Raw genomic sequence first — 25,975 nt, 5'->3', positions numbered from 1 at the left:
CATGCAAGTAATATGGGTTCAGGCACCAACTTTCCTGTTATTCCAGTTTATCAGTGAAGCAGTAGAGTCAGCAGATTTAAAGCCACCATGAAAGTTCAACAAGATGTATCTTTTGTTTAAGGCCCAAATACAGAGCCTCTACCACACTTTCTAGGGTTATTTTAAGCCTCTAGAATGTTCATGTGACCTAACGAAAGAAATGGATTCTTGAATGATGACAAATGGTAGTTTCTTCTTTGCCTGATGGGATGAGGGCTTACATTATTATTAAATTTGACATAAAAGAAGTGAATGAGCCTCTTCTTTTTTTTTTTTTAAGATGTTGTGGGTAGGAGTTTAGTAATTTATTTATTTATTTTTGCTGTGTTAGGTCTTCGTTTCTGTGCAAGGGCTTTCTCTAGTTGTGGCAAGCGGGGGCCACTCTTCATCGCGGTGCGCGGGCCTCTCACTATCGCAGCCTCTCGTTGCGGAGCACAGGCTCCAGATGCGCAGGCTCAGTAGATGTGGCTCACGGGCCTAGTTGCTCCGTGGCATGTGGGATCCTCCCAGACCAGGGCTCGAACCCGTGTCCCCTGCATTAGTAGGCAGATTCTCAACCACTGCACCACCAGGGAAGCCCGAGCCTCTTCTTGACCAAACACTTGAAATTCACTTTAATGAGAATACCAATATGGTGTTGTAGAATAACAAAATCTCATGCAAGAAGGGAGCCTAGTGATCACTCCATCCAGCCTACCATTTTGTAAATAAGGAACCTGAAATTGATCAAATGTGGACAACTTGCCCGAACTTAATATTCTGTTAATTAATCAAGCTGCGATTCAAACTCAGGTCTTTTGATTCCAGGTCTAGTTTATTTTTCCCATTACATTAGGCTTTGTTTAAATAGATACAATTTTAAAAGTACATGATACCTTTACTCACTGTGGGACAGTATTCCAACATGAAGGTTTTATTTCTATTTGCCTTTCCTTGAACCTAGGACAGTTGAGGAACACACACACACACACACACACACACACACACTCAGTAAATCTTCATTGCTTGGACTATCAATCCATTGGTATTTTAGCGTTTTCTTCAGAGATATGATGCATCCTAAGAAGCTATATTTTCAAATAGCATATTTCAGATGAATTATCTAAATGTGTGGGGGTTAGTTCCTGAAAATCTATTTCTCAGTTAATTGCTAGTTAATGTTTTTCTATTTTTACCACCTTAATCTGCTGTCCGTTACCTGGACTCTTAAAAAGGGCCTTCTAAAGTTTCTTCTTGAATTCTTGTTTACTTGTCTATAGGAAACTCCCCATAGATAATCTTTTTTTTTTTTTTTTTTTTTTTGTGGTACATGGGCCTCTCACTGCTGTGGCCTCTCCCGTTGCGGAGCACAGGCTCCGGATGCGCAGGCTCAGCGGCCATGGCTCGCGGGCCCAGCCGCTCCGCGGCATGTGGGATCTTCCCGGACCAGGACACGAACCTGTGTCCCCTGCATCGGCAGGCGGACTCTCAACCACTGTGCCACCAGGGAAGCCCTCCCCCCATAGATAATCTTTAAAAATTAAATTAGATCATTTTTCTCCCATGTTTAAGCCTCCAAACCCAACTCTGCATTGCACTATCCTATTGTAATTGAATAAAATCAATATTTCTCACCATTGACTAAAAAGCTTACATGATATGGCATCTCCCAAATACTCCTTTGTTTGGTCTGCTATGACAAAAATACCATAGACGGTCTTTTTCTGTCTTATATCACTTATATATGGAATCTAAAAAAGCCGAAGTCATAAAAGCAAAGAGTAGAATGGTGGTTTCCAGGGGCTGGGGGTGGGGAAATTGGAAAAATGTTGGTCAAATGATATAAACTTGCAACTGGTATTGATAGATAAATAAGCCCTGGAGATTTAATGCACAACATAGTGATTACAGTCAACAATACTGTACTATAAACTTCAAAGTTGCTAAGAGACTAGATCATAATTATTCTCACCACAAAAAAAGAAATGATAATTGTGTGACATGATAGAGGTGTTAGCTAATGGTACTGGTGGTAATCATACTGCAATATACAAATGTACCAAACCAACAAGTGTACACCTTGCACTTACATAATGTTATATTTCAACTATATCTCAATAAAAAATACTATAGGCTGGGTGGCTTAAACACAAATATTTGTTTCTTATAATTCTGAAGTAGTATTTCCCCCAAATACTACTTCACTATTGAGTTGTAAGGTCATCTTACATATCCTGGATGCCAGTCTATGTTATGTATATATCTATATCTATATCTATATCTATATCTCATGAATATTTTCTCCAATCTGTGGCTTGCCCTTTCATTTTCTAATGGTGTCTTTAAAAGTGCAGAAATTTAAAATTTTAATGTAGTTATAATTTTTTTTATAATTATCAAAATGCTATTTTTAAAATTCTGAGGTAACATGGTTTTAATTATAAATTGAAAAGCAGATAGTATAGGTATGTGATTTTGTATCTCATGCAGAATTTGGCAGTCTGGTAGCTTGTGAATATTTTCTATTTGTACTATTATTGCATGTATGAATTTATTTACAATAAATATACTTATGTGATACATAGAGAATATTTAAATTGTCAGGATTTGCTATTTCCCCATAACCTTTCTCCTGTCAATACTCTGAAGACTTGAAATGTTTACTTTCTTAATTGGTACAAGGCCTTTGTTGAGGGGGGGGGTGGACGGGAGAGAGATATAAAGAATGTAAAGAATACAAATAATAGCCCAGGCTATTCTCTATGAGGAAGAATGAAAGAGGGCAAAGGGGTAAGAAGGATAGGGAACAATAAAGGAAGGGTGAGGACAGGAGAGAAGAGGTAAAAGGAAAGAGCAGTCACTATCAGGAATGGGATTTAGGAAAGGGAGTGTGTAACAAATCTTTCGGAATCCTAGCTGTGTGCTGCCTGCATCTTTAAAACAAATCAACATGATCTTCAGTGCTTTCTGGAGGTTGGTTTCTGTTTGTGTGCATTATCATACTTAGGCTGTGATATATTTGACATCCTAAATTTTCATGGAGTTTATTTCCCACTCTTTGACATCTATGTATCTTACTGACACAACTTGAGTACCTCCTACTTTTTCTCATGTCCAATCACCATAAACTCATCAATACAAGGGACTATCATAATGCTTTTGTGATATCCAGATGACTAATCTCCCTGTGGACTATAATGTTATAGACATCGGGAGACTTGGCATAGCACTCAAGTAAGACAAAGTTTGAGTGTACTTCTGTCTCTGTCAGATAGAAGTGAACTGCTCCGTTACCTTTGCTGTTTGATGTGGAGACAACTATTCGCCAGATCAATAGCTGTGTATCAGGAGTTAGAGATGTTTTGATTTGTTCCAGAAAAAAGAGGCCCATAAAATCCAGCAGCTTTGATTAGAATTAGTACCTCATTATCTTATGATAATCAACAATCATTGTCCATGACTTATTTGCCTTTTTTACAGGCCAAACAGATTATTTAAATGGGGCAGGTGATGGAGATTCCCATCTGCATGGTTATTTTAGTCTCTGCAAATTCCCCAGATATGTGCTATTGCTATTTTTTGGTATCGTTTTCATGTAGGGACAGTTCCAGGAGTTTCCACTTGGCCCTTCCTATGTATTTTTTCCAGTTGTGGCAAAATATGCATGACATAAAAGTGACCATCTTAACCATGTGTAGGTGTACCATTTAGTGGCATTAAGTACATTCACGTTGTTGTGCAACCATCATTACCATTCATCTCCAGGACTTTTTTCATCTTCCCAAACTGAAACTCTGTACCCATGAAACAACACCTCTCCATTCATCACTGCACCCAGACCCTGGCAATCACCATTCTATTATCTGTCTATATAAATTTGACTACTGTAGTACCTCATATGACTGGAATCACAGTATTTGTGTTTTCGGTTCTGGCTTATTTCATTTAGCATAATGTCTTCAAAGTTCATCCGTATCGTAGTGTGTGTCAGAATTTTTTACCTTTTTAGGGTCATTAATATTCCATTGTATGTATATACTACATTTTGTTTATCCATTCCTCTGTTGATGGACATTTAGGTTGTTTCCATCTTTTGGCTATTGTGAATAATGCTGCTAAGAAGGTGAAATTACAAACATCTGTTCAAGTCCCTGCTTTTAATTCCTTTGGATATATACTCTGAAGTCGAATAGCTAGATCGTATGGTAGTTCTGTTTAATTTTTTGAGGAACTGCAATGTAGAAGGGTTCAGATTTCTACACATCCATGCGAATACTTGTTCTTTATTATTGTTTTTAATAATAGCTATCCTAATGGATGTCAGGCAGTAGCCGTTCTTAATAGCACTCACTGACCTTGGTTGAGAGTTCTGTCATTTTCCAAGTATGTGTACTCCAAAAATACATTCAGATATGGGGAAATATAGTGTAGGTCACTGCACAAGATTTCTAGTGAGGTGAACTTGTGTCAAAATTCCAATTATCACATGGCTTCCATAAGCCCTATTATGACCTGAAGACCACAGTGATGTTTTGGAACCTCAGGTGTGTAAATTTATCTTAATAATCTCTGAAAAATTCTGAGTTTTCCACTTTTCTTTCTAAACATTCCCCCTGGAAAATTGTAAACCCCTTTGAGGTAGACCTGGAGGAAGAAAATAATCACACTCTATACTTTTGACAGTGTTGCAGCAAAGTTCCTGAAGCTATTGTAGCCACCTGATCTCTGGTTTAGGTCTGGGCGAGGCTGTAATTTTCATTGCTGGAAAATCAATGCAGGTTTCTGCTCATTGTGCTTGAATTTTATTTTCATTTATACAGTTCAAGCCTGCTCATCAATGTAATTCCCAGTGTAAATGTGATTAATCTGTTACTGCTGGAAGTCACTTTGGGTCAAAATACTGCCACTCTGCCCTGCTGACCTTTATGATAATTGCACTCACCTTGTTTCTCATGTTAAATGCTACCACTTAACCTCTGCTACTTTGTAACCCAATGTTCCTGTTAAAAAGCACGGGGGCCATTTCATTGGTGCTATCCCGCATTGTCATCTTTAGCCCACAGAAGACAGATGCCACAGAGGTTTAAAAGGATGCTTGTATTTCTCTCATCAAAGAATGTCTTAATGTCTTGAAGAAGAATGTTATCGGTGACCTCTGAGGGGGCATAACTATGGGATAGTTGAGTGGGTTTTACATAATTAATCCACTCCAACTTCTCATTTTAAGTACATGGATTCCTTTGTCTACATTCTGTCAGATAAATTATGGCATCTTGCCCTCTTTGAATGTTGCTGACTATTGAATCTATGTTTCAGTCAGCCAAACAAGCCAACGATTAGAGCCAATTCCATCAGCTAGAGCTAATACTTTGAATCTCAGGTAACGTCTTTATAATAAATTCAACCCCTTGCAACTTTATATTCGATCTTTCTCAGTCTAACACTTATAAAATATATGCCAGGGCTTCCCTGGTGGCACAGTGGTTGAGAGTCCACCTGCCAATGCAGGGGACACGGGTTCGTGCCCCGGTCCAGGAGGATCCCACATGCCGCGGAGCGGCTGGGCCCGTGAGCCACGGCCACTGAGCCTGCGCGTCCGGAGCCTGTGCTCCACAACGGGAGAGGCCACAACAGTGAGAGGCCCGCGTACCGCAAAAAAACAAACAAAAAAACCCCCCAAAAAAATATGCCACACACACATTCTACAGGTTTCTGCTGATACACGTTAACAGGATATAGCATTTCTTTTGATGTATATGCTAACTCCTACCAGGGTGGACATTATACTTGCCTACTGGGGCCTGGTAGAATCTGACTGTAGTTATTAGGATGCAATAAGTGCTGATGTGGGTGGGTCTTGAGAAAAGTAGAAATTTCCTTGAAAACTAACCTATTTAGATGAGGTCTTTAGAGATATGTTAAGTAAGGGAAGGTTAGTTTCCTCAAATGGGGAGGAAGAAGGGTGGCTTCCTTTGGCAAGGAAACCACAGGAAGATTTGGGTTAAAAATTTTCATATTAATCTGAGTCTGCCTACCTGCACTTATCCTAAATACTCAATATATCCTTATCTTAATACCCAACTCTTCCTGATCAATGTCCTGATATTAATCTGTGAGGCTTAGCACAGATGTACGTTGAACTTGCATTTTAATTCTGCAACCCACACTTTTAGATTTGAAACTTGATCCTCAGCCATGTCTGCTGTGTGGCTCTAAGACATGAGAAAATTTTAAGGCCCTCAGTGTGGCTCTCTGTGTCTTCCCATGCCTCGATCTGAGAGCTTAAACACCTAACACCTTTTAACATTAAGTGTAAACATTTTCATTTTGTAAGCTCTCTGGTGCTATAAGAAGCAGCTAATGGTCCCCATGGTGCTTGTAGGTATTACTGCTGTAATAGACAAAATCCACTGCCGCTTGAGATGTAAAAGTATTGTCTTCAACTGGCAATATGTTCAAAGCAAATATTGCTGGTAATTTATTTATTGCTTCCACTACCCGGAAGAAGCACTTGTCTTTGCATTGGCAATGGAGTCACTATTACATTCAAGCTCAAAACCTTATTCCAGAGCCCCATCTTGAGCATCTTTTTCCTGGGATTACTCATGCAGGACAGGAAATCTGCTTCAGGAAGTTTAGAAAGTAGATTTTAATAAAAGGAGCTTGTTTCAAAAGTTATAAAAGCTGGAGTCAAATGAAATAGGAAGGCAACCTAGAGTTTGGAAAGACTGAATCCCCTAAGCAGAACTGGAATGAATGTAGAGACTGCTAGTGGGTGCTGGGAACATGGAGGGAGAAGCCCTTGAGCAGGAATTGGACGCATGAGGGAGACGAAGCCTCAGTTGTATGTACAACTCAAAGAAAGAGGGCATTCTGGGTTCTCCCCTATCCCCTTCCTCCAAACTCTCACCAGTCCTTCCTTTACTCAAAATTAATTGGAAGCTAGTTGTCAGTGAATCCTGGGAAACCGAGTTTTCAGGAGTCAGTCCTCTAAAATAAAAATCAGAGCTGGAAAAAGAGAAATAGTCTTTAAAAATTATTCACACAAATATGCCATCCCTTTACAATAACTTCTCACATTCCAGTTCACTTGTTCAAATACCCCACCACTATGATAGTACTTTGACGCAAGTCTGTTTACTCCCTTGCTTTCTCCTGATACTGCCTTTGTATCTCCCCTTACTCTCTTACATTCCAATGTCCATTATCTACTAGTGTGTTTGTCCCTAGCCCTGTTCCAGTGTCTTTTAATTATGCTGGATCAACCCAAACCATTGCTTTCTCTTTTCTTGATCTCCAGCTTTCAAAGTCTTCCCAAGTAAAGTGTATAATAGTTTAGATTGTTTCCTTTATAAATTCATGGTCACTAACCTAAAAGGTCCTTTAATATTGCCCTTTAATTCTGCTACATTAATCTGGACCCATCATTTCCCACTCTTTACACTTTGTTCTCTCTTTCTGCACTATTCTTTTTTTTTTTAAATCTTTATTGGAGTATAATTGCGTTACAATGTTGTGTTAGTTTCTGCTGTATAACAAAGTGATTCAGCTATTGCACTATTCTTAAATGGCATGTCCCCACCATTTGCTATAATATCAGGAGATAATCTCTTTTAATTCACAGAAAAGAAAAGAAAAAACATTAGGAGAACTTTCCTGTTAATTAACATAATAGAGTTACTACATCTGCTGCCATCTTTATCTCCTTTGGTAATTTAACAGAACAGAAGCTCTATTCCTACTAAACCCAATTCCCTTACTCCTGATTTGGATTGCATCACCTTGCACTCTCTAAGGATCCTTATTTTGTTCAATACCTTCTCTAATCTGGATCTTTTCCACTATCTTTTTTAAACATTCTAAAATCTTCCAAATTGGGAAAAATAATAAAGAAGAGTAAAGCAAAAAAGGAAAGCAAAACCAAACTCACCTTTCTCCACCTGACTTCTGTTACTAATTACCACACTATCTCTTCTTCAAAGGCACAGTTTTTAAAATAATTCTTGAAAATGTTTTTCTATATCTTGGCAATTGTGAATAATGCTTCAATGAACATGAGAGTGCAATCTTTTTGAGATCCTGATTTCAGTTCTCTTATACATATATATACACACACACACACATATATATATACATATATATATACATATATCCATTCAGAAGTGGGATTGCTAAATCATATGATAGTTCTATTTTTAATTTTTCGAGAAGCCTCCATACTGTTTTCCATAGTGACTATATACCATTTTGTATTCCCACCAACAGTGTACAAGAGATCCAATTTCTCCATATTCTCCCCAGTACTTGTTACCTTTATATTTTTGAAACTAAGCATCCTAACAGGTGTGAGGTGATATCTCTTTGTGATTTTGATTTGCATTGCCCTGATGATTAGCGATGCTGAGTACCTTTTCATATACATTTTGGCCGTTCATATGTGTCCTTTGGAAAATGTATATTCAAGTTCTTTGCCCATTTCTTGATGGAGTTATTTGGTTTATTTGCTACTTAGTTGTGGGAATTCCTTATAAATTTTGGATATTTACCCCTTACCAGATATATGATTTGCAAATATTTTCTCCCATTCCATTGGTTACCTTTCCATTCTGTTGGTTGTTTCCTTTGCTGTGCAGGAGCTTTTTATTTTGATGTAGTTCTACTTGTCTATTTTTGCTTCTGTGGTCTGTGCTTTTGGTGTCATAGCCAATAAATCATTGCCAAGATCAGTGTCAAGAAGCTTTTCCCAAAATGTTCATCAACAGATGAATGGTTCAAAGCATGTAGTATATATTTACAATGGAATATTTTCAACTTTAAAAGAAGAAGGGGGTTCTACCATTGTGGCAACAGGGATGAACCTGGAGGACAATACGCTAAGTAAATAAGCCAGTCACAGAAGGACAAATACTGCATAATTCCATTTATATGAGGTATCTAAAATAATCAGACTCATGGAAGCAGAGAATAGAATGTTGGTTGCCAGGGGCTGGGGAAAGGGAGAAATGGGGAGCTGTTGTTCAACAGGTATGAATTTTCAGTTATACAAGATGAATAAATTTGAGAAATCTGCTGTACAAATAGTGTCTATAGTTAACAATAGTGTTAAGCACTTAAAATTAGTTAAGAGGGTCAATTTCATGTGAAGTGTTCTTACCACACACAGAAAAAATGGGACACAAGGAAGCTTTTGGAGGGGACAGATATGTCTATTACCTTGATTGTGTTACTTGTCTCATGGGTTTATGCATATGTCCAAACTCATCAAATAGTATACATTAAGCATGTGCCATTTTTTGTGCATCAGTTATACCTCCATAAAGCTGTTTAAAAAGGTTTATCTATATTTGATATCTTCACTTTATGACTTCCTTCTCATGCTTCAACCCACTCCCAATAGAATCCATCTTTTATTACTCCAATAAAAAGGTACTTCATAAACTATTTCCAAATCCATGGATGCGATGTGAAAATTTTATCTCCTAGTTACTTGACCTGTAAGTAGGATTTGCTTCTGTCTTTGAGACTTGATTTTCCTTGACCCAAAAACTCCTCTGGTTTTCTTCTCATCTCTGCGGCAGTTCATTCTCTATCTTCTTTGCAGGTACGTATCCTTCTCCTCAGACATTAAATGTTGAAATTCTTCAAAATTCAGTTTTAGGCCATTATGTCCTCTCACTCTGGAACTCATAATATGATTTCACAGAAACACACAGCTTCAGTTACCAACTCCATCAAGTTTGGACATTTGTGTACCTGAGACCTCTAATCTGAATTCTGTAAATCCAGTTGCCTAATTAACATCTAAATCTGTTCATTTAAAATATACATAAAGCTAAATACTCATGGTCTCCCTAAACTGCTGAATCTCTCCTCCTTCATTTTCATTTGTCTTAGTGTGTAGTGACACCATTCACCCAGTTGTATAAACCAGGCACCTAACAATAATCTTTGAGTTCAACCTCTCGCATCAGCCACTATATCCTATCCATTACCAATCTTATCCATTTTACCTCCTAGATACTTCCTTAATCTATCTAATGTCCTCTATCTACTCATCGTTGTAAGTGGTAAATTAATGCATGAATATATATTTCCCTGATTGCTTTGCTTGGTACCTATAGTTTTTATGGCAGAAAAATTTATATTAAAAAAAATCCGGGGCTTCCCTGGTGGCGCAGTGGTTGAGAGTCCGCCTGCTGATGCGGGGGACACGGGTTCGTGCCCTAGTCTGGGAAGATCCCACATGCCGCGGAGCGGCTGGGCCCGTGAGCCATGGCCGCCGATCGTGCGCGTCCGGAGCCTGTGCTCCGCAATGGGAGAGGCCACAACAGTGAGAGGCCCGCATACCGCAAAAAAAAAAAAAAAAAAAAAAAAAATCCGTTCATCTTCCGTGTATCTTCCCTTCTGTTCCTCCATCCTTCTGTCCCCATTTCAAGCAAGTATACAGGACTCCCTAGAAACCTCTTCCTCAGGAAATATGCCATTTCTAAGCCTCAAGGTGTGAAGGAGGAGATTACAAGGCAGTTGGAGGATTAAAAGCCAGTGAGTACAACAAGCACTGCCTGACACTACCTTGTTACTGGATAGAGCCTTGGAGCTGCACCAACTCATTAGAGGGATGTAGTTGAGAGAGATATAGGGAAGGCATGTAATAGGCATGAGGTATCTATCTCATCAAATATTTCAGCATCCCAAACATTATAGAGGAGCATTTATAAATGGGACATAAAGGTACAGGTGTCCCGGTCTCAGAAGACCAGAAGGACCTCCACAACACTTTCATGTTACAGGGTTTTTATACCACTTTGGTTGTATAAGGTACCTCTAATAATGGCTGAGTCTAAATTCTCTACTTGCTCAGTTATTTAAAGAATTAAATTCATTTAAATCAAGTAAAGAAACAGTAGGTTTATAGCAGCTCATAACTGCTTACTTTTTTTAAAAAAATTTATTTATTTATTATTTTTGGCTCTGTGTTGGGTCTTCGTTGCTGCACGCGAGCTTTCTCTAGTTGCGGAGAGTGGGGGCTACTCTTTGTTGCAGTGTGCGGGCTTCTCATCACGGTGGCTTCTCGTTGCGGAGCATGGGCTCCAGGTGCACGGGCTTCAGTAGTTGTGGCGCATGGGTTCTAGAGCGCAGGCTCAATAGTTGTGGCACACGGACTCTAGAGCGCAGGCTCAGTAGTTGCAGCACATGGGCTTAGTTGCTCCACGGCATGTGGGATCTTCGGGAACCAGGGCTGGAACCCGTGTCCCCTGCATTGGCAGGTGGATTCTTAACCACTGCGCCACCAGGGAAGCCCCTTAACTGCTTACTTTATGTAGAAAAGCTGTCACCAATATATGGCAAGAAGTTTGCTTGTATAATTTACACTAACTGGTATAATACACCTTCTACAAGAAAACTGAACAAGAATGAACTAGGGAGCAAAACATTTTTATCCTTTGAGCCATTCTGTTTTTAAGGGTTCTTGTAAGCTCTGATGTTTTATCTCTGAGAGAAAGAAAAAAAATTTTTTTAATTGGAAATTTAGAGATTTTTTTTTAAAACTTAAAATGGAAGATCTTGGTAGTAATTGAGTGTATAGTATTGTGTCATATGTTTTATTATTCATTTTATAGAACTAATTGCCCATGTGTTCCTATAATAGGGGAGGAAAAAATAACGGTTTTAGTCCCAGTATAGATATTGCGTGATAAAAGGAGAATGATGACCATCTCCATTTCCAAAGGGAGAACAGGAATTCAAAACATGCTATGCCATAAATCGTTTAATTCAGCATTTTAAAATATTTTGAGCATTTTGAACTCAATGTTTTGTAACTTCTAAAAAAGTATAATGTATATACATAATTTCCACACATTTAAAATGACTTGTTAAATTGTTAAGACCTGACTTCTTTCTCAAAATTAAGGTATGCTAGTCGGACCTGAGAATAGCCTCCAGAGGGCGACCGCAAGTTTCATCCCTGCAAACAACTGCATCAAAATGTAACATTGCTTCCAACAAAAGCAAGGACTTTCTAAAGTTAAAATTTGAAAAGCCAGTGATAATAGTTAATCCTTGAAAAAATACCATGACCCAAAGTCTGAATAGCTCTGCAAATATTGGTTGTTTCAGAAGGAGACCACCTCTAATTTGATGGTTTAGTAGAGCAAGGGCCTTTGAATCTAGACAAATCTCACAAAGCTGCTAGATCAGCAAAACTTGTCGTCAGTTCACGCATGCTCTGATTTTCCTGCTCACTGAAGTCTACCTCTTCTAAGCACCTTGTATTAGCAGGGTTTGGCTCTTGCCTTTCCACAGACGTAAGGCCTTAAATTCAAGGGTCAGCTCTACAAATGGTTGATATATTACTTTGTAAATAGAGTTTCATCTATGGAATGGGATAAATATCTTCCTTATGTCTCATTGTTTTGTGAGTATTAAATTAGATAAATATATGAAAACACTTGACACAATGACTGGTTGGTAAACTTACTTTCTGCCCATTTCTTTTGCCCTCCCTTTTTTTCTCCTTAAATTGAGAAAGATAGGATCTTATTATGTCATTCACTTCAATGTTTTAGTGCTATATCACTCTTCCATTACTTTTCCCCAAAGTATATTTTTAAAAATCTCACAGAAATAAAGTAGTGATTAAGTTTAAATAATTGATATTTCTCAATCCCTAGACAGAAGTATATCTAATAACAGTAGGTTTGTTAATCCTTGACTGATAATGACTAGAAAATAAAGAAGTATTTCTAATTGGGCAATCCATCCAATTGGCTCTCACCGTGTACCAATGGATTATTTTTTTTCTACTTATTTCATCTTTATTAAAGCTACAACACAGAGAACATTAGTTGAGTTTACTTTGTAACTGCCCTTTCTCATTATTCCTGACCTGTATCTAACTAGCAGACAGTTACTTTTGATTCTTCTGAGAAAGTTCCTAAAGCATTGCTTTTCTTTATAAAATAACCTTCCTGAAGGTAATGCTAATTTTAACTACTGATCAAGATGGCCTTAATGTGTCCCTCAGTTTGGCTAAACTTCAGACAGGATTTTTCTTTACCATAGGCCCCTAACCTCCCTTTTCTGAAAACATTTACTTTAAGAAGCTTGAAATTATAAATTCTTTCTCTGCCCCTTTGAGATGTAAATTTTCTCCTAGTCACTTGATAATTTTCCAACCCAGAAATGTCTTTCTCAAGGACCTGGGAGTCAGCTCTTTGAAATATAACCTTCAAGAAAGGTATTGCCCCTAGTTCCCAGTCTCTGTGGGGAGTATAGGAGCCTAACTTTGATAAGAGCCAAAGCAAACAGAGATGGTCTAATTATATTGACCAACCTCTTCCCCAGCATCCTCTACTATTTTTCCTACAGCTAAGCTCATCCTGGCATCTAAAAACTTCCATGCCTTTTGTTTCAGCAGAACGGAGTTCAGTCTCTCTCCTCTATTACAGAATCATCTTGAGTAAAGTACTCCTTGCCTGTTTAACCATCTGGTGCAATTTTTCTTTGACATCACTCCATCACATACTCCAAACTGCCTACCACTTTCAGATTAATCTTATAAAACTTTGTATATGTGCTGCTGAAGTGAGCACAATCTTTATAGAACTTTGAATCACTCCCTATTTCCTGTGGCATGAAGCCCACCATTCAAACTTCTCCACAGTCTTATACCTTCCAAACTCATTAGTGTTATCTTCCAATTCCTGAATTCTCTCCTCCAATAATATTAGTACATTTTCTTCCTACACGTGGCTAACATTTCCCCATTTTGAGATTTCATGTGTCTTCTAATTTTTTTAATATTTGGAAATTTTATTATACTGTATTTGCCCATAACAAATAAAATAGAAATTGTTTCAAGTCTTTGCAAATAAATTTAATACAGGGTATTAAGAACACCAGTGATGAAACTTCTGAGAAGTAAAGAAGGGCCACCTAGATAATGGAGTGATTAGTAGGAATAGGAATTTACTTGTACCCCTATGCTGGAAAGGCAAAGTTAAGGAGAGGGTTGTAAAGGCGTCCAGGGCCAGGTTAAATGATCATCAATGTCAGACCATACCAGTTCTGTCTCATTGGAGTTGGAGCCGTGGAAGTTACACAGTTGCTGCTGGAGAATCTTCACAAAGTAGAGGAAGAAAGGGAGAAATCTCATAGCTTATCCCTAAACTCCCATATACCATCAGTTGCTTCTCTTTGGCTGCGCCTGATCAGAAGTAAGCTGCCTGTATGAGTCTGCTATCATGTGATAGAAAACAGATTCAAGAAGGAACAATGACTAAATTCAAGAAAAAGCAGTCCCAAACTAGTATTTTTGCTTGAATGTTGTGCAACAGTCTGTTTTCTGTATTTTTTCTAACTTTATTGAGATGTAATTGACATATAGCATTGTGTAAGTTTAAGGTGTACAACCTGTTGGTATGTTACATGTTGTGAAATGATTACCACAGCGGAGCTAGTTAACACACCTCCGTTACCTCGCATAAATAGCATTTTTTTTGGTGAGAACATTTAAGATCTCTCTTAGCAACTTTCAAGTATATAATACAGTTCTGTTAACTGCAATCACCATGCTGTAGATTAGATTACCAGAAATTCATGTGCTAACTGGATATTTTACCCTTTGGTCAACATCTCCCCATTTCCCCCAACCCCAACCCCTAGCAACAACCATTCTATTGTCTGTTTCTCTGGGTTTGGCTGTTTTAGAGTCTACAATTTAGTTACATCATACAGTATTTATTTTTCTCTCTCTGACTTATTTCACTCATCATAATGCCCCAAGGATCCATAAATGTTGTTGCAAGTGGCAGGATTTTCTTCTTTTTCATGGCTGAATAATATTCCATCTATGTACATACCACATCTTCTATATCCATTTATCCATGTATGGACACTTTGGTTGTTTCCATCTCTCGGCAATTGTGAATAATGCTGCAATGAACGTGCGAGTGCAGATATCTCTTTGAAATAGTGATTTCATTTTCTTTGGATATATATATACCCAAAGCAGGATTGCTAATGTATGGTAGTTTTCTTTTTAATTTTTTGAGGAGACTCCATATTGTTTACCATAGCGGCTGTACCAATTTACATTCCCACCAACAGTGCACACGGGTTTCCTTTTCTGCATCCTTGTCAACATTTGTTACCTCTTAGTCTCTTTGAGGTGATATCTCGTTGTAGTTTTGATTTGCATTTCCCTGGTGATTAGTGATGTAGAGCATCTTTTCATGAACCTGTTGGTGATCTGGATGTCTTCATTGGAAAATTTTTTATTCAGTTCTTCTGCCCAAGTTTTAATTGAATTGTTTGAAAATCTATATCTATCTATATCTATATATCTATATATAGATATAGATATAGCCATTGTATGAGTTCCTTATATATTTTGGATATTAACACCTTATCACGTACATGATTTGCAAATATTTTCTCCCATTCTGTAGCTTGCCCTTTCATTTTGTTGATTGTTTATTTTTCTGTGTAGAAGCTTTTTAGGTTGATGTTATATAACAAGTTGTATAACAAGTTGTATATAACAAGTTATATAACAAGTTGTATTTCTCTTGGTGATTTTAAGATTCCCTTGTTATCTTTAACGTTGACATTTTAATTTTAATATTTCTTGGTATGGATCTCTTTAGGTTGATCTGCTTTGGAGCTCTCTGGGCTTCCTGTATCTGGATGTCTGTTTCTTTCCCCAGGTTAGGAAAAGTTTTCAGATATTATTTCTACAAATGTTTTCTGCCCCCTTTTCTCTTCTCCTTCTGGAGTTTCCTATAAGGTGAATTTTATTCCATTTGATGTGCCATAAATCCCTTAAGCTATATTCATTATTTTCATTCTTTTTTCTTCCTTATTCTCTGATTGGATGAGTTCCTCTGACCTGTCTTTGAGTTCACCTATTCTTTCTTGTGCTTCATCTACTGTATTTCTAAGTTCAGTTATTGCATTCTCCAGTTCCGTGACTTCTACTTGGAACTTTCTTATATCTTCTGTTTCTTCGTTGAAGTTCTCACTGTTTTCATCCATTTTCCTTCTGAGTTCAGTGAGCATTTTTATGACCATAACTTTGAACTCTTTATCAAGTAAATTACTTATGTTCATTTCATTAAGATTTTTTTCCTGAGGTTTTATTTTGTTCTTTTTTTGGAGTATAGTCCTCCCTTTCTTCATTTTGCTTGACTCTCTGTGTTGGTTTCTATGCATTAAGTGAAATAGCCACATCTCCCAGTCTTGAAGAGCTGTGTGACAGATGAACCTTGTCATTTAACCCTGTCTACTCTTGGTTGCCTCTCAAACCTTTGTGATTGTCTAAGCAGTTTATTTTTAATAGACCTGGCACACCATCCCAGCGGTTGAGGGTGTGCCAAGACAAATGAGCAACCCAAAGTGGAGGATCTCAGGCAGCACCTAGATTCAGGTTGATAGGAAGCCAGAAAACTTGGTAACAGCTTTTAAAGAATGCAAATGTATTTAGTCTTGTGAGATTGCAAGTGGAAGCCCTGCTGTGCCCCAGAAGCAAGCAATCTGAAGGTGTTCCCTGGGGAGCAGTCACAAGAAAACAGTGCTTCAGATAAGTGTACAAGCTCCATTCTGGGAGATACCAGTGAACTGTAGTAAGGCAGAGTGAGGGTGGAGAGATGGCACCCCCAGCCTACCTTCCCCGAGAGCACATCCGTAGCCTCTAGATGTGTGCTGAACCTGAAGCCTGCTCTTAAGTCTTGTCCCTACTAGCAAATAGGCCTTTTTCATGTAAAGGCTGGGGCTGTGTCTCAGTCTGATGTGTAGTGGTACATCCTGGGGGTGGTATCCTGCCAAGAACTGTCTCTCCAATTGTTACAGTCCCATGGGACCCAGAAAAGAAATCCCTCCTGGCCTCCAGAGCCAGGTGATCAAGGAGCATCCCCTGAGTGGAGGCCACAAAAATGGGATCTCCTGTCTTGGAGATTCTGGCTCTCTGGAGCACATCAGAAGGAAAGTGTGAAGATGATGCTTACTGGCTGAGTGAGGCGGTGGGAAGAGTGCAAAGATGACACCATTTGAATAAAGGGAAAGAGGGAAAAGAAAAAAAAGAAAAGAAGAAAAAATATATATATATAGCAAGACAGAGGAAGAGCAGGGAAGAAGGAGCCAGCTGGCTGGAGCACAAAGCTGTCACCTGCAGGAAAGGAAAAAGGGGAAAAAAATGGCACCTTTCAGTTTTATCAAGGCAAAGAGAGAGCAGGAAGATGGCACCCGCCAGCCTCTGTCCCTGGGGAGTATTCCAGCAGGCCCCTGTTCCTCAGATTAATGCTTTAAAATTGGGAAGTGAGTCTCTTTCACCAAAAGTCAGAGTGCTTTTCAAAGGGCTGCTTCTACACTTGGCCCTGGGACAGGTGAGTCTGTGCACAGGCCCTTTAAGAGCTGTTCCTCAGTTCACCACAGCCCTGTGGGTCTCATGGGATGTGCCTTGTTGGTCTTCAAAGTCAGATGTTTTGAGGGTCCATCTCTCAGGTGCCAGCCTTAAAATTTGGAGTGCCCAATGTGGGGTCCATACCCTTCACCTCTCAGGAAGAAGCTCCAGGTTTTGAGTTCCTTCCTAATTGTGTGTCTCCACACCAAGGATGGGGTTTATGGCAAAATTGTGTCTCAGCCTTTCCTACCTGTTTTGATGTGGTTTCCCTCTGGTTTTCCTGATGTGAAGGGGTTGCTCCACCATCTTTTAGTTTTCTTCAGAGGAAATTTTTCCATATGTAGCTGTAGCTTTGGTGTGTTTGTGGGAGGAGGTGGGTTCGGGATCTTCCTATGTTGCCATCTTGAACTGGAACCTATTTAATATGTTTTAAATTTTGGTTTTCAGTTGTTCAGTTTGTTACTAGTATATGGAAATATGATCAATGTTGTGTATTAATGTGTATGTATTGATTTTATATTCTGAGATCCTGCTAAAGCAAGCTATTATAATTTATTATGAGTCTACTTATACCTTCCTTGGAATTTTCTATGTAGACAGTTATGTCATCTGTAAAGAATGACAGTTATATTTCTTCTTTTCTAATATGTATGCCTCTTTTTTCCTTTTCTTGCTGTACTACACTAACTAGAATCTAAAGTACTAAGTTGAAAACTAAGATAAGAGTGGACCTTCTAACCTTGTTTTGAACTCAGGGAAAAGCATTCATTCTTTCACCATTTCATGTGATGTTAGAAGTAGGTTTTCTGTAGAGGCTCTTTATTCGGTTGAGGTAGTGCCCTTCTATTCCTAGTTTCCTGAGCACTTTTAATATGAAGGGGCGTTGAATCTCGTTCAGTGCCTGTTCTGTGTTAACTGGTGTAACAGTACGTGTTTCCTCTTTAGACTCAATCTGGTAGATTACACTGGTGAGTGTTTACCATTGAACAAGGCTTGCATCCCTGGAATAAACGCCACTTGGTCATAGTCTGTTATTCATGTGGATGCTGATGGTAGGTATTCTTGTGGATTCCTTCTAGTAGGGTAAATTCTGGTTCCCCCAACACGTCCGTGTTTAACCCCTCCTATGACAATATGTGCACGTTACCTTGTATGGAAAAATGGACTTTGCAGCTGTGACTAAGTAAAAAATCTTGAGATGAAGAGATTATCCTAAATTTTCTGGGTGGGCTATATATAAACACAAAGAGCTGTGTAGGAGGGACACAGGAAGAGTCAGAGTTGGAGAGACCATGTGATGAGGGAAGCAGAGATTAAAGTGATGCACTTTGAAGATGGAAGAAGGGACTAATTCCAAGGAATGCAGGCAGCCTCTAGAAGACAGAAAGGGAGAGGAAACAGATTCTCCTGTAGGGCTTCAAAAGGAACAAGCCCTGAGACACCTTGCCTAATATCAGACTACTAAGCTGCAAAAACTTTCTTTCACAAAGGGTCAAGGAGGGCTGGGAGCACATATGTGCTGCCCACCTGGACAGAGGGGGACCTGTGAGGCTGACCTACCGATTCTGTGGAGGTGGAGAGACATGAGCCCCTTTCTTCTCCAAGCTCTTTGCAGGGTCCAGCAGAGAGTCATGCCACCTGTGGAAGCCTGCGGCCCCAGTTTTGCATGCTGGTGGTGTAGGGGTCATGTTCAGGGAATCTCTGTTGTCCTAACACCTGCCTGGGTCCTGGGGAAGGAATCAGAAGTCAGAAGCAGGAGAAGAGCCTTTGGCCAGCAGGGAAGGGGGGGTGAGGCCCAGGGCAGGTCCATAAAAGATCAGAGCATCTCAGTGCTTTAGGAGGAAGGGGCTTCAGAGGTGGGCCAGCACAGGCTGTGACAGAGGCTAAGCGGACTGGGAGGGGAGGCACTTCTGGGAGACAGCGGGGGTCTACTCCCTGCCCCTCATTGTTTGCTCATCTCACTCTAATGAGGGGGTCATTTCCCCTGCTCTGATGATTCGAAGCCTCTGCCGACACCCACAGGACGGTGACTGAGGCCTCCACACTCCTCAGCATGGATCCCAGCTCCCACTCAGATCTGGGGCCACAGACACCTCTCCCACCCCCTGCCGCCCCTGTGAGCAAGCTGTTCTTGTGAAACGTGGTCATAGTTTGTTAGGAGGACCTGTTTCCTATGGGGATACAAACCAGTGTTGATACCAGTACACACACACGTCCAGCCATGGGTGCAAAGGGAAGGGACAGTAGCTCTGGGGTGTCTCTGCAGACCCGGAGGCCCTGGACGCCAGTCCCCACGGCCACAGCCACATGGGTCCTCCTCCCTCAGTTGAACGAGATGCTGCTGCACAGACATCCCACAAGTTCCACAAAGGGGCCCGACTGTCCTTTCCCTTATACACACCTTTAACGGGTGCCCCATGAATCTCCCCACACCCATTCCCCTTGTTGCCTCCTCATTGGGATGAAGAGGTAGCTGCCTCCACCACTCTCCACATTGCAATAATCCCAGTGGAACTAGAGGATGCTCCCGCTACGATGAGGCAGACAGTCCCGTCCCCATGGCCAAGACTTTTCGTCTCTGGTCAGGCCACCCACACAGGAAACCCTGGATGAGCGGAGGGTCATCCCAGCGCCGTCGTCTGGCCACATGAGGAAAGCAGAGAGAAGCTCCATAATGACAAGGGCTGTCTCCAGGCTCCATCCTAGAAACTGGTGAGTGTCCAGAGGGCTGAAAGGCACAAGAGCAGCTCTGCCTCCCCAGAAGGTTCAGGGATGCAGAAGACGGTACAGATGCCCCAGAAGGGCCCTAGCCTAGCAGGCGTTAGAGAAGGGGCTGATGAGGGGGTCCCTGGGGAAAGTGAGAGCTGTGCGTTCCCAGGGGCAGCCTGAGGAGTCCTTGTCTATGTGGAGGAAAGGTGTGGCCACCTGTAGACCCAGAGCTCCTGTGACCTCCCTCATCCTTCCTTCCTCTCAGGATCGCTCTCTGTGGAGCAGCTCAACACCAACAAGATGACAGTGGCCTGAGAGCATTTCCCACGAAAACGATCTTTGTTCACAATTTACATACATCACTCCAAAGGTCCTGCTCCCACCCACACCTGGCCACACCCACCTCCCCCACCTCCCTAACCCCCCACAATCCCGCTCCCCCTCCCCACCCTGGTGGTCCTGCCCCGCTCCCTTCCCCCCACATCATCCAGGATCAGCACTGGGAGGAGGAGGAGGAGCCCCTAGGCTCCCCAGGGGGCTGCCCTGGGGCCTCGCCCTGGAGGGCCGGCCCAGCTGTTCCCTACTGGCTGCAGTGCTTCTTCCTCCTCTTCCCACGCTTCTTTGTGTCAAACGGGTGACGCTTTCTCTTTTCTCAGCTGTGAGGGGCGAGCCAGCCCCAGAGCCAAGGCTGGCCTCCCAGAGACGCCGAGGCCAGCCCCGGGGATGGGCAGCTTCTCAGCAGCGGCTGGGTGTCCACACAGAGCCCGCTTCCTCGACTTGGGAGCGGCTGGTGGAGCTGGGCTGAGGCCTCTTCTCTGAGAGGAGGGGGACTGGGGAACACTCTGGGCCCCCCAACCTCCAGAGGAAGCCAGGGCTGAGACATGCGCAGGACTGAGGGACATCCCGAAAGGCACCAGTATATGCTGAGAGTCTATGATGAAGATGCTTTGGAGCACCTCCTCGTTCTCACTGGACCCTTCCCTGGGCACTCGGGCCTCCCGAAGAGGAGAGGCCTTTCTGAGAACAGACGCATCCCTGGATCTCAGTAGAGGGCCGGTGCGCCTTTGACCCTGGGGAGGGGAGAGCCGTACGGGCCGGAATATAGAGAACTCCTGACGTCCTCCAGAGGGAACAAAGACTTTGGGCCTGCACAGGGCAGTGTCTGTTTGCATGAGCCTATGAAGAGCCTGAGAATCAATCTCTGGTGGGCAGGCTTCATCACTGACCCCTAGATGGGGGTCTTGGTCGTGCCTCTGGGCACCTTGGCCGGCGTCAGACTCAGAAGGACTTGAGGCCATTCCGGGTGCACTGTGACTCAGGGCTGCCCGCACACCGTCGTCCTCTTTCAAGGCCAGGAGTCGTTTCTGCACCAGCTGGTAGGAGGGAGGAGGACAGTGACGGCTCCACACACACGTGTGAGAGGAGGAGCACTGGGCAGTGGGACAATGGCCCTGGTGGGGAGGAGGGGACGGACGACCCCAGGACTCGAATCCAAATACAGACACTGTGGCAGTCCGGCCATTCTCCTGCAACTGATTCCCAGCTTTGTGACCTTCCCTCCCCTCCCGGCTCCCTATCCTCTCCTTCCTTTCACCCTGCACTGCACCCACCCCAGAACGGGCCCTTCCCCATGCCAGGTGTCCCAGGCAGGGGAGGGATGGACAGCGCTATGTGGCCCTCCTGTTCTGGGGCCCTACCTCTCCCCTGTTCACTGGGGTCCCTCTGTGCCCTGGTCTTCCTGAGTGTCCCTTGTGTCCCCTGTTCTACCGGGGATCCCTCCCTCCTCTGGCTCCCCTGGGTCATCTGGGTTCCCCTGTCCCCTGGATCACCTGGGGTCCCCCTCCCGTGGGGTCCCCTGGCTCCCTGAGTGTCCCTCTCCCTCCCCTGTCTCACTTCTTCGGGGGTGAGCCCTTCCTCCTGCTCCAGCTCCTTCTCTAGGGCCAAGAGATCCAGCTGTGGGTCTGGGGAAAGCAAATCTGCCAGGAATCCAGGGTGAATGACTGCCTCCACCTAGAACAGAAAGAAGAGGCTGTGAGCATCCTCGGCCAGGAGTGGCCTGTGAGACAAGAAGGCCAGGAGGGAAAGTGAAAAGCAGAGACCCACCCCACTCTCCTCCACAAGGCGGGGATGGTCAGCGCGCACACGCACACACACACACACACGCAAACATGCACATACACAGTCACACACAAAAGAGCACATATACAGAGGCACAAACACAGACACAAAGGCATACACACAGATAGACACAAACATATACACACAAACATCTGCGTAAACCTCCCCTAACACCAGGCTCAGGAACAAGGAGCTGAGCTTAAGTCCCAACGGCCTGAGCAGAACCCAGATCTTGGGTGCTGAGAGTTCCATGCCCTGGCATCTTGCAGACCCCAGTCTCCAGGCCTAGCCTACTTTGGTGACAAAGTCCTCCTGGGAACACAGCTTGTCGATATAGCTTAAGAGATCGGGGTCCGAGTAGGTGCCGTCCTCTTCCTGCTGCAGCTCATTTCCGTCCTCTCCCCATTCTGCATCTGAGTCGCCTGTGGCTGAGTGGACGGGCCCCACCAGCGCCTCCATGATGTCCATATACTCCCTCACAGCCTCAGGTGGAATCTCCTCGGGTGCCTTGGGCTCCGGGGGTCGCTGGGACCCGTGTGGCTTCGGGCGGGAGGGCTGGGCCCTGGGGCCGGACATCCTGGGAGCACAGGCTGCGGCAGAGCAGGAGGAAGGGAAGGAAGGTGAGGGGCTCCCGGTCCACCTCCTGACCACCGAGCGCACGCTGGTGAGGGCACTGTTGGGGGACATTGATGTGGGTGTGGGGGGGTCAGGACCACCTGAAGCTTCATGCACAGTTGGAGGGGGGAGGTAAGGGGGCATCTAAGAGAGTCACATATAAGGAAGTGGGGAACCTCCAATTTTCTAGGGGTGTCCCCATCAAGCCCACTTCTTAGGCAGACTTTGTGTGCAGTCCTTTGACAGGGAGGCGTGAGAGAAGTTACAAGATTGACCAAGTCAATACCCCGTAGTAACAAAGGGCATCTGAGACCCCACCCCCCACCCCCCGCCTCGGTGGCTGTTTTGCTTGAAAGACCAATGCCCCTGTCTTGAAGGAAAATGATCCACATGGGAAGAGTGGCCAACCCTGGGCCCCTGTTACCTGTGCGTTCAACTCCAGTGGGAACCTGGGTGGCCGGCTGAAGGCCCACTTTCGGGGCTGGGGGCCCCGGAGGATCCAGCTTCGGTGGGGCTGGAGGAGGCAGGCCCTGCGCGCACTGCATCCACCGCAACTGCTGGATCTGCATCTCCTCCTCTGCCTCAAATTGCATGAACCTGGGGTGTGACGGAGGCACAGGCCATCCTGAGAAAATGGCCTGGGTTCTGGAGCCCAACAAAGGCAGCCAAGAATGAGGGATTGGGAGAGGATGTGCCTTGGGGCTGTCAAGGCCCTGTGAGGTGCTGTCCACAGCAGAGAGCTGCTCCTGGAACTGATACAAGATCTGGGACCCTTCCTGCCTCACCAGCACTGGAGAGCATTCAACAGCATAGAGCCAGGTCGCTGCATTGAACCAGGTCAACGGGACACGTGGCTGACCCAGGGGGCACCCTCCCCATGCCCCCCATCCAGAGCCACATGAAGGGCTGACAGCCAGAGGCTGGAACAGGCATGTGTTCCCCACAGGGGTCCTTGCCCAAATCCAGGACCCTGGGTTGGGACTGAGAGTTCTGGAACGTAGACCTGGAGACAGGGCTCAGGAGAGGCTGGACGATGTGGATGCTGAGCTTAGAGGACAGGCCTTTCTTTCCTCTGAGAGGTGCTTGTTTGTTTGGTTTTGTTTCTTAAACCAAGGGGATTACCGTGGAGCAAACACTGGAAGGGCCAGAGACCCTTGGGCTGATGACAGCTGGCTTCCCCAGCCTCATGAGGGATGCCAGGGTACCCACTCAGGCCACTTTTCGTGAGGAGAGGGGGTCCCAAATCTATGTCAGTGGCCGCCAGCCAGCCACCACTAAGGAAGCAGCAGGCTGGCGGGTGGAGCTCTTTCCCCAGCCCAGCCCATATGGCCGGAGTTGGACCCCTACTGGACTCACAGCTTCACCCTGCCCCGTCCTGAGACCTTCATGTGAGGGCAAGGGTAGGTCAAACTCAGGGGAGGGCAGAGCTTGTGGTGGAGGAAGGACAGAAGACCCAAACTCTCAAGGGAGGGGAGGGGTTTCTGGAGGACTGTAGGGCCTCTGGGCTGCGGGCCCCCCGTTCCGAGCGACAGTCCTTCTCCTTTGTCCTCTCTGATGAGCCCTGCCACGGCCAGACCCTGCCCTCACCCACTCGCCTCACCCTCCACGCAGCCCCTGGGCCCAGGACGCTGACTCACTTTTGCGCCATCTCGTAGTAGATCATCCGGTCAGAGTTGCTAATGTGCTGCCATTCCTGCACGGCCCTGCACAGTCCCTCCTCCAGTGTCATGGTGGGCTTCAGGCGGGCCAGGGATCGAAGCGCTGGGCTGTAAGCACTCGGGGTCAGTCTCTGTGCCCAGCCCAGCCCCCACCTGCCTGACCCCACCCACCAATGTGGACCACACATCACTCAACACAGCATGACTGAGCAACAGGAGGGTGAGAGGCAGGTGTCTGGGAGAGCAGAGACAAGCCTTCCCGGCTACGGCTGTCACCGCCTCACACTCACTCGAGGATGACCATCCACTCCCAGGCTAGAGCTGGGACACTGTGCCTTGGGGAGCTCTTTTCCTCTTCAAGGCTGCCTTTTCATAATAAAAATCACCATCATCACTGAGGCGTGGCATGTGCCAGGCAATCTGCTCACACTTCATAGATTAGCCCAAGGAGTCTTTTTTTTTTTTTTTTTTAATATAAATACATGTATTTATTAAATAAATAAAAATAAGTAAAGGAAAATAACTCATTGAGAATAAAAAAAGCAAAAGATTTTCTTTTACCATCACTTATTCCTTCTCTTCCTCATGTTCTTCCTTTCTTTCATTTTTTTTTTTTTTTAATTTTTTAATTAGTTTCTGCTTTATAACAAAGTGAATCAGTCATACATATACATCTGTTCCCACATCCCTTCCCTCATGCATCTCCCTTCCTCCCACCCTCCCCATCCCACCCCTCCAGGCGGTCACAAAGCACCGAGCTGATCTCCCTGTGCTCTGTGGCTGCTTCTCACTATCTATCTACCTTACGTTTGGTAGTGTATATATGTCCATGCCTCTCTTTCGCTTTGTCACAGCTTACCCTTCCCCCTCCCCATATCCTCAAGTCCATTCTCAAGTAGGTCTGTGTCTTTATTCCCGTTTTGCCCCTAGGTCCTTCATGACTTTTTTTTTTTTTTTTTAAATTCCGTATATATGTGTTAGCATACGGTATTTGTCTTTCTCTTTCTGACTTACTTCACTCTGTATGACAGACTCTAGGTCTATCCACCTCATTACAAATAGCTCAGTTTCGTTTCTTTTTATGGCTGAGTAATATTCCATTGTATATATGTGCCACATCTTCTTTATCCATTCATCCGATGATGGACACTTAGGTTGTTTCCAGCTCCGGGCTATTGTGAATAGAGCTGCAATGAACATTTTGGTACATGTCTCTTTTGGAATTATGGTTTTCTCAGGGTATATGCCTAGTAGTGGGATTGCTGGGTCATATGGTAGTTCTATTTTTAGTTTTTTAAGGAACCTCCATACTGTTCTCCATAGTGGCTGTACCAATTCACATTCCCACCAGCAGTGCAAGAGGGTTCCCTTTTTTCCACACCCTCTCCAGCATTTATTGTTTCTAGATTTCTTGATGATGGCCATTCTGACTGGTGTGAGATGATATCTCATTGTA

The 25,975-nt window shown here is 43.5% G+C and overlaps 2 protein-coding genes across 2 annotated transcripts in view; one reads left to right on the top strand and one right to left on the bottom strand.

Annotated features, from left to right (window-relative positions):
• LOC308610876 (uncharacterized protein) overlaps positions 1-25,975 on the top strand; it is a gene marked incomplete at its 5' end in the record, with an annotated part of 114,920 nt that overhangs the window by 72,883 nt on the left and 16,062 nt on the right. The gene's annotated exons all lie outside the window — the stretch shown is intronic.
• LOC308610873 (NUT family member 2F-like) lies at positions 22,279-23,344 on the bottom strand. The gene is made up of 2 exons (XM_081259874.1): positions 23,286-23,344; positions 22,279-22,836 (listed from the first exon to the last, which is right to left on the bottom strand). The coding sequence occupies exon 2, from the start codon at positions 22,820-22,822 to the stop codon at positions 22,532-22,534; it is 291 nt and encodes a 96-aa protein (XP_081116000.1). The 5' UTR covers positions 22,823-22,836; positions 23,286-23,344; the 3' UTR covers positions 22,279-22,531.

The sequence above is a fragment of the Mesoplodon bidens genome (assembly GCF_964165515.1).
Source record: "Mesoplodon bidens genome assembly, contig: HAP1_SCAFFOLD_451, whole genome shotgun sequence".
NCBI classification, from domain to species: Eukaryota; Metazoa; Chordata; class Mammalia; order Artiodactyla; family Ziphiidae; genus Mesoplodon; species Mesoplodon bidens.
This window is presented reverse-complemented; position numbering and strand designations above follow the sequence as displayed.

Bases quoted from the DNA above. Each gene is read 5' to 3' on its own strand.
- LOC308610873 (XM_081259874.1), bottom strand. From the start codon at position 22,822: ATGTCCGGCCCCAGGGCCCAGCCCTCCCGCCCGAAGCCACACGGGTCC.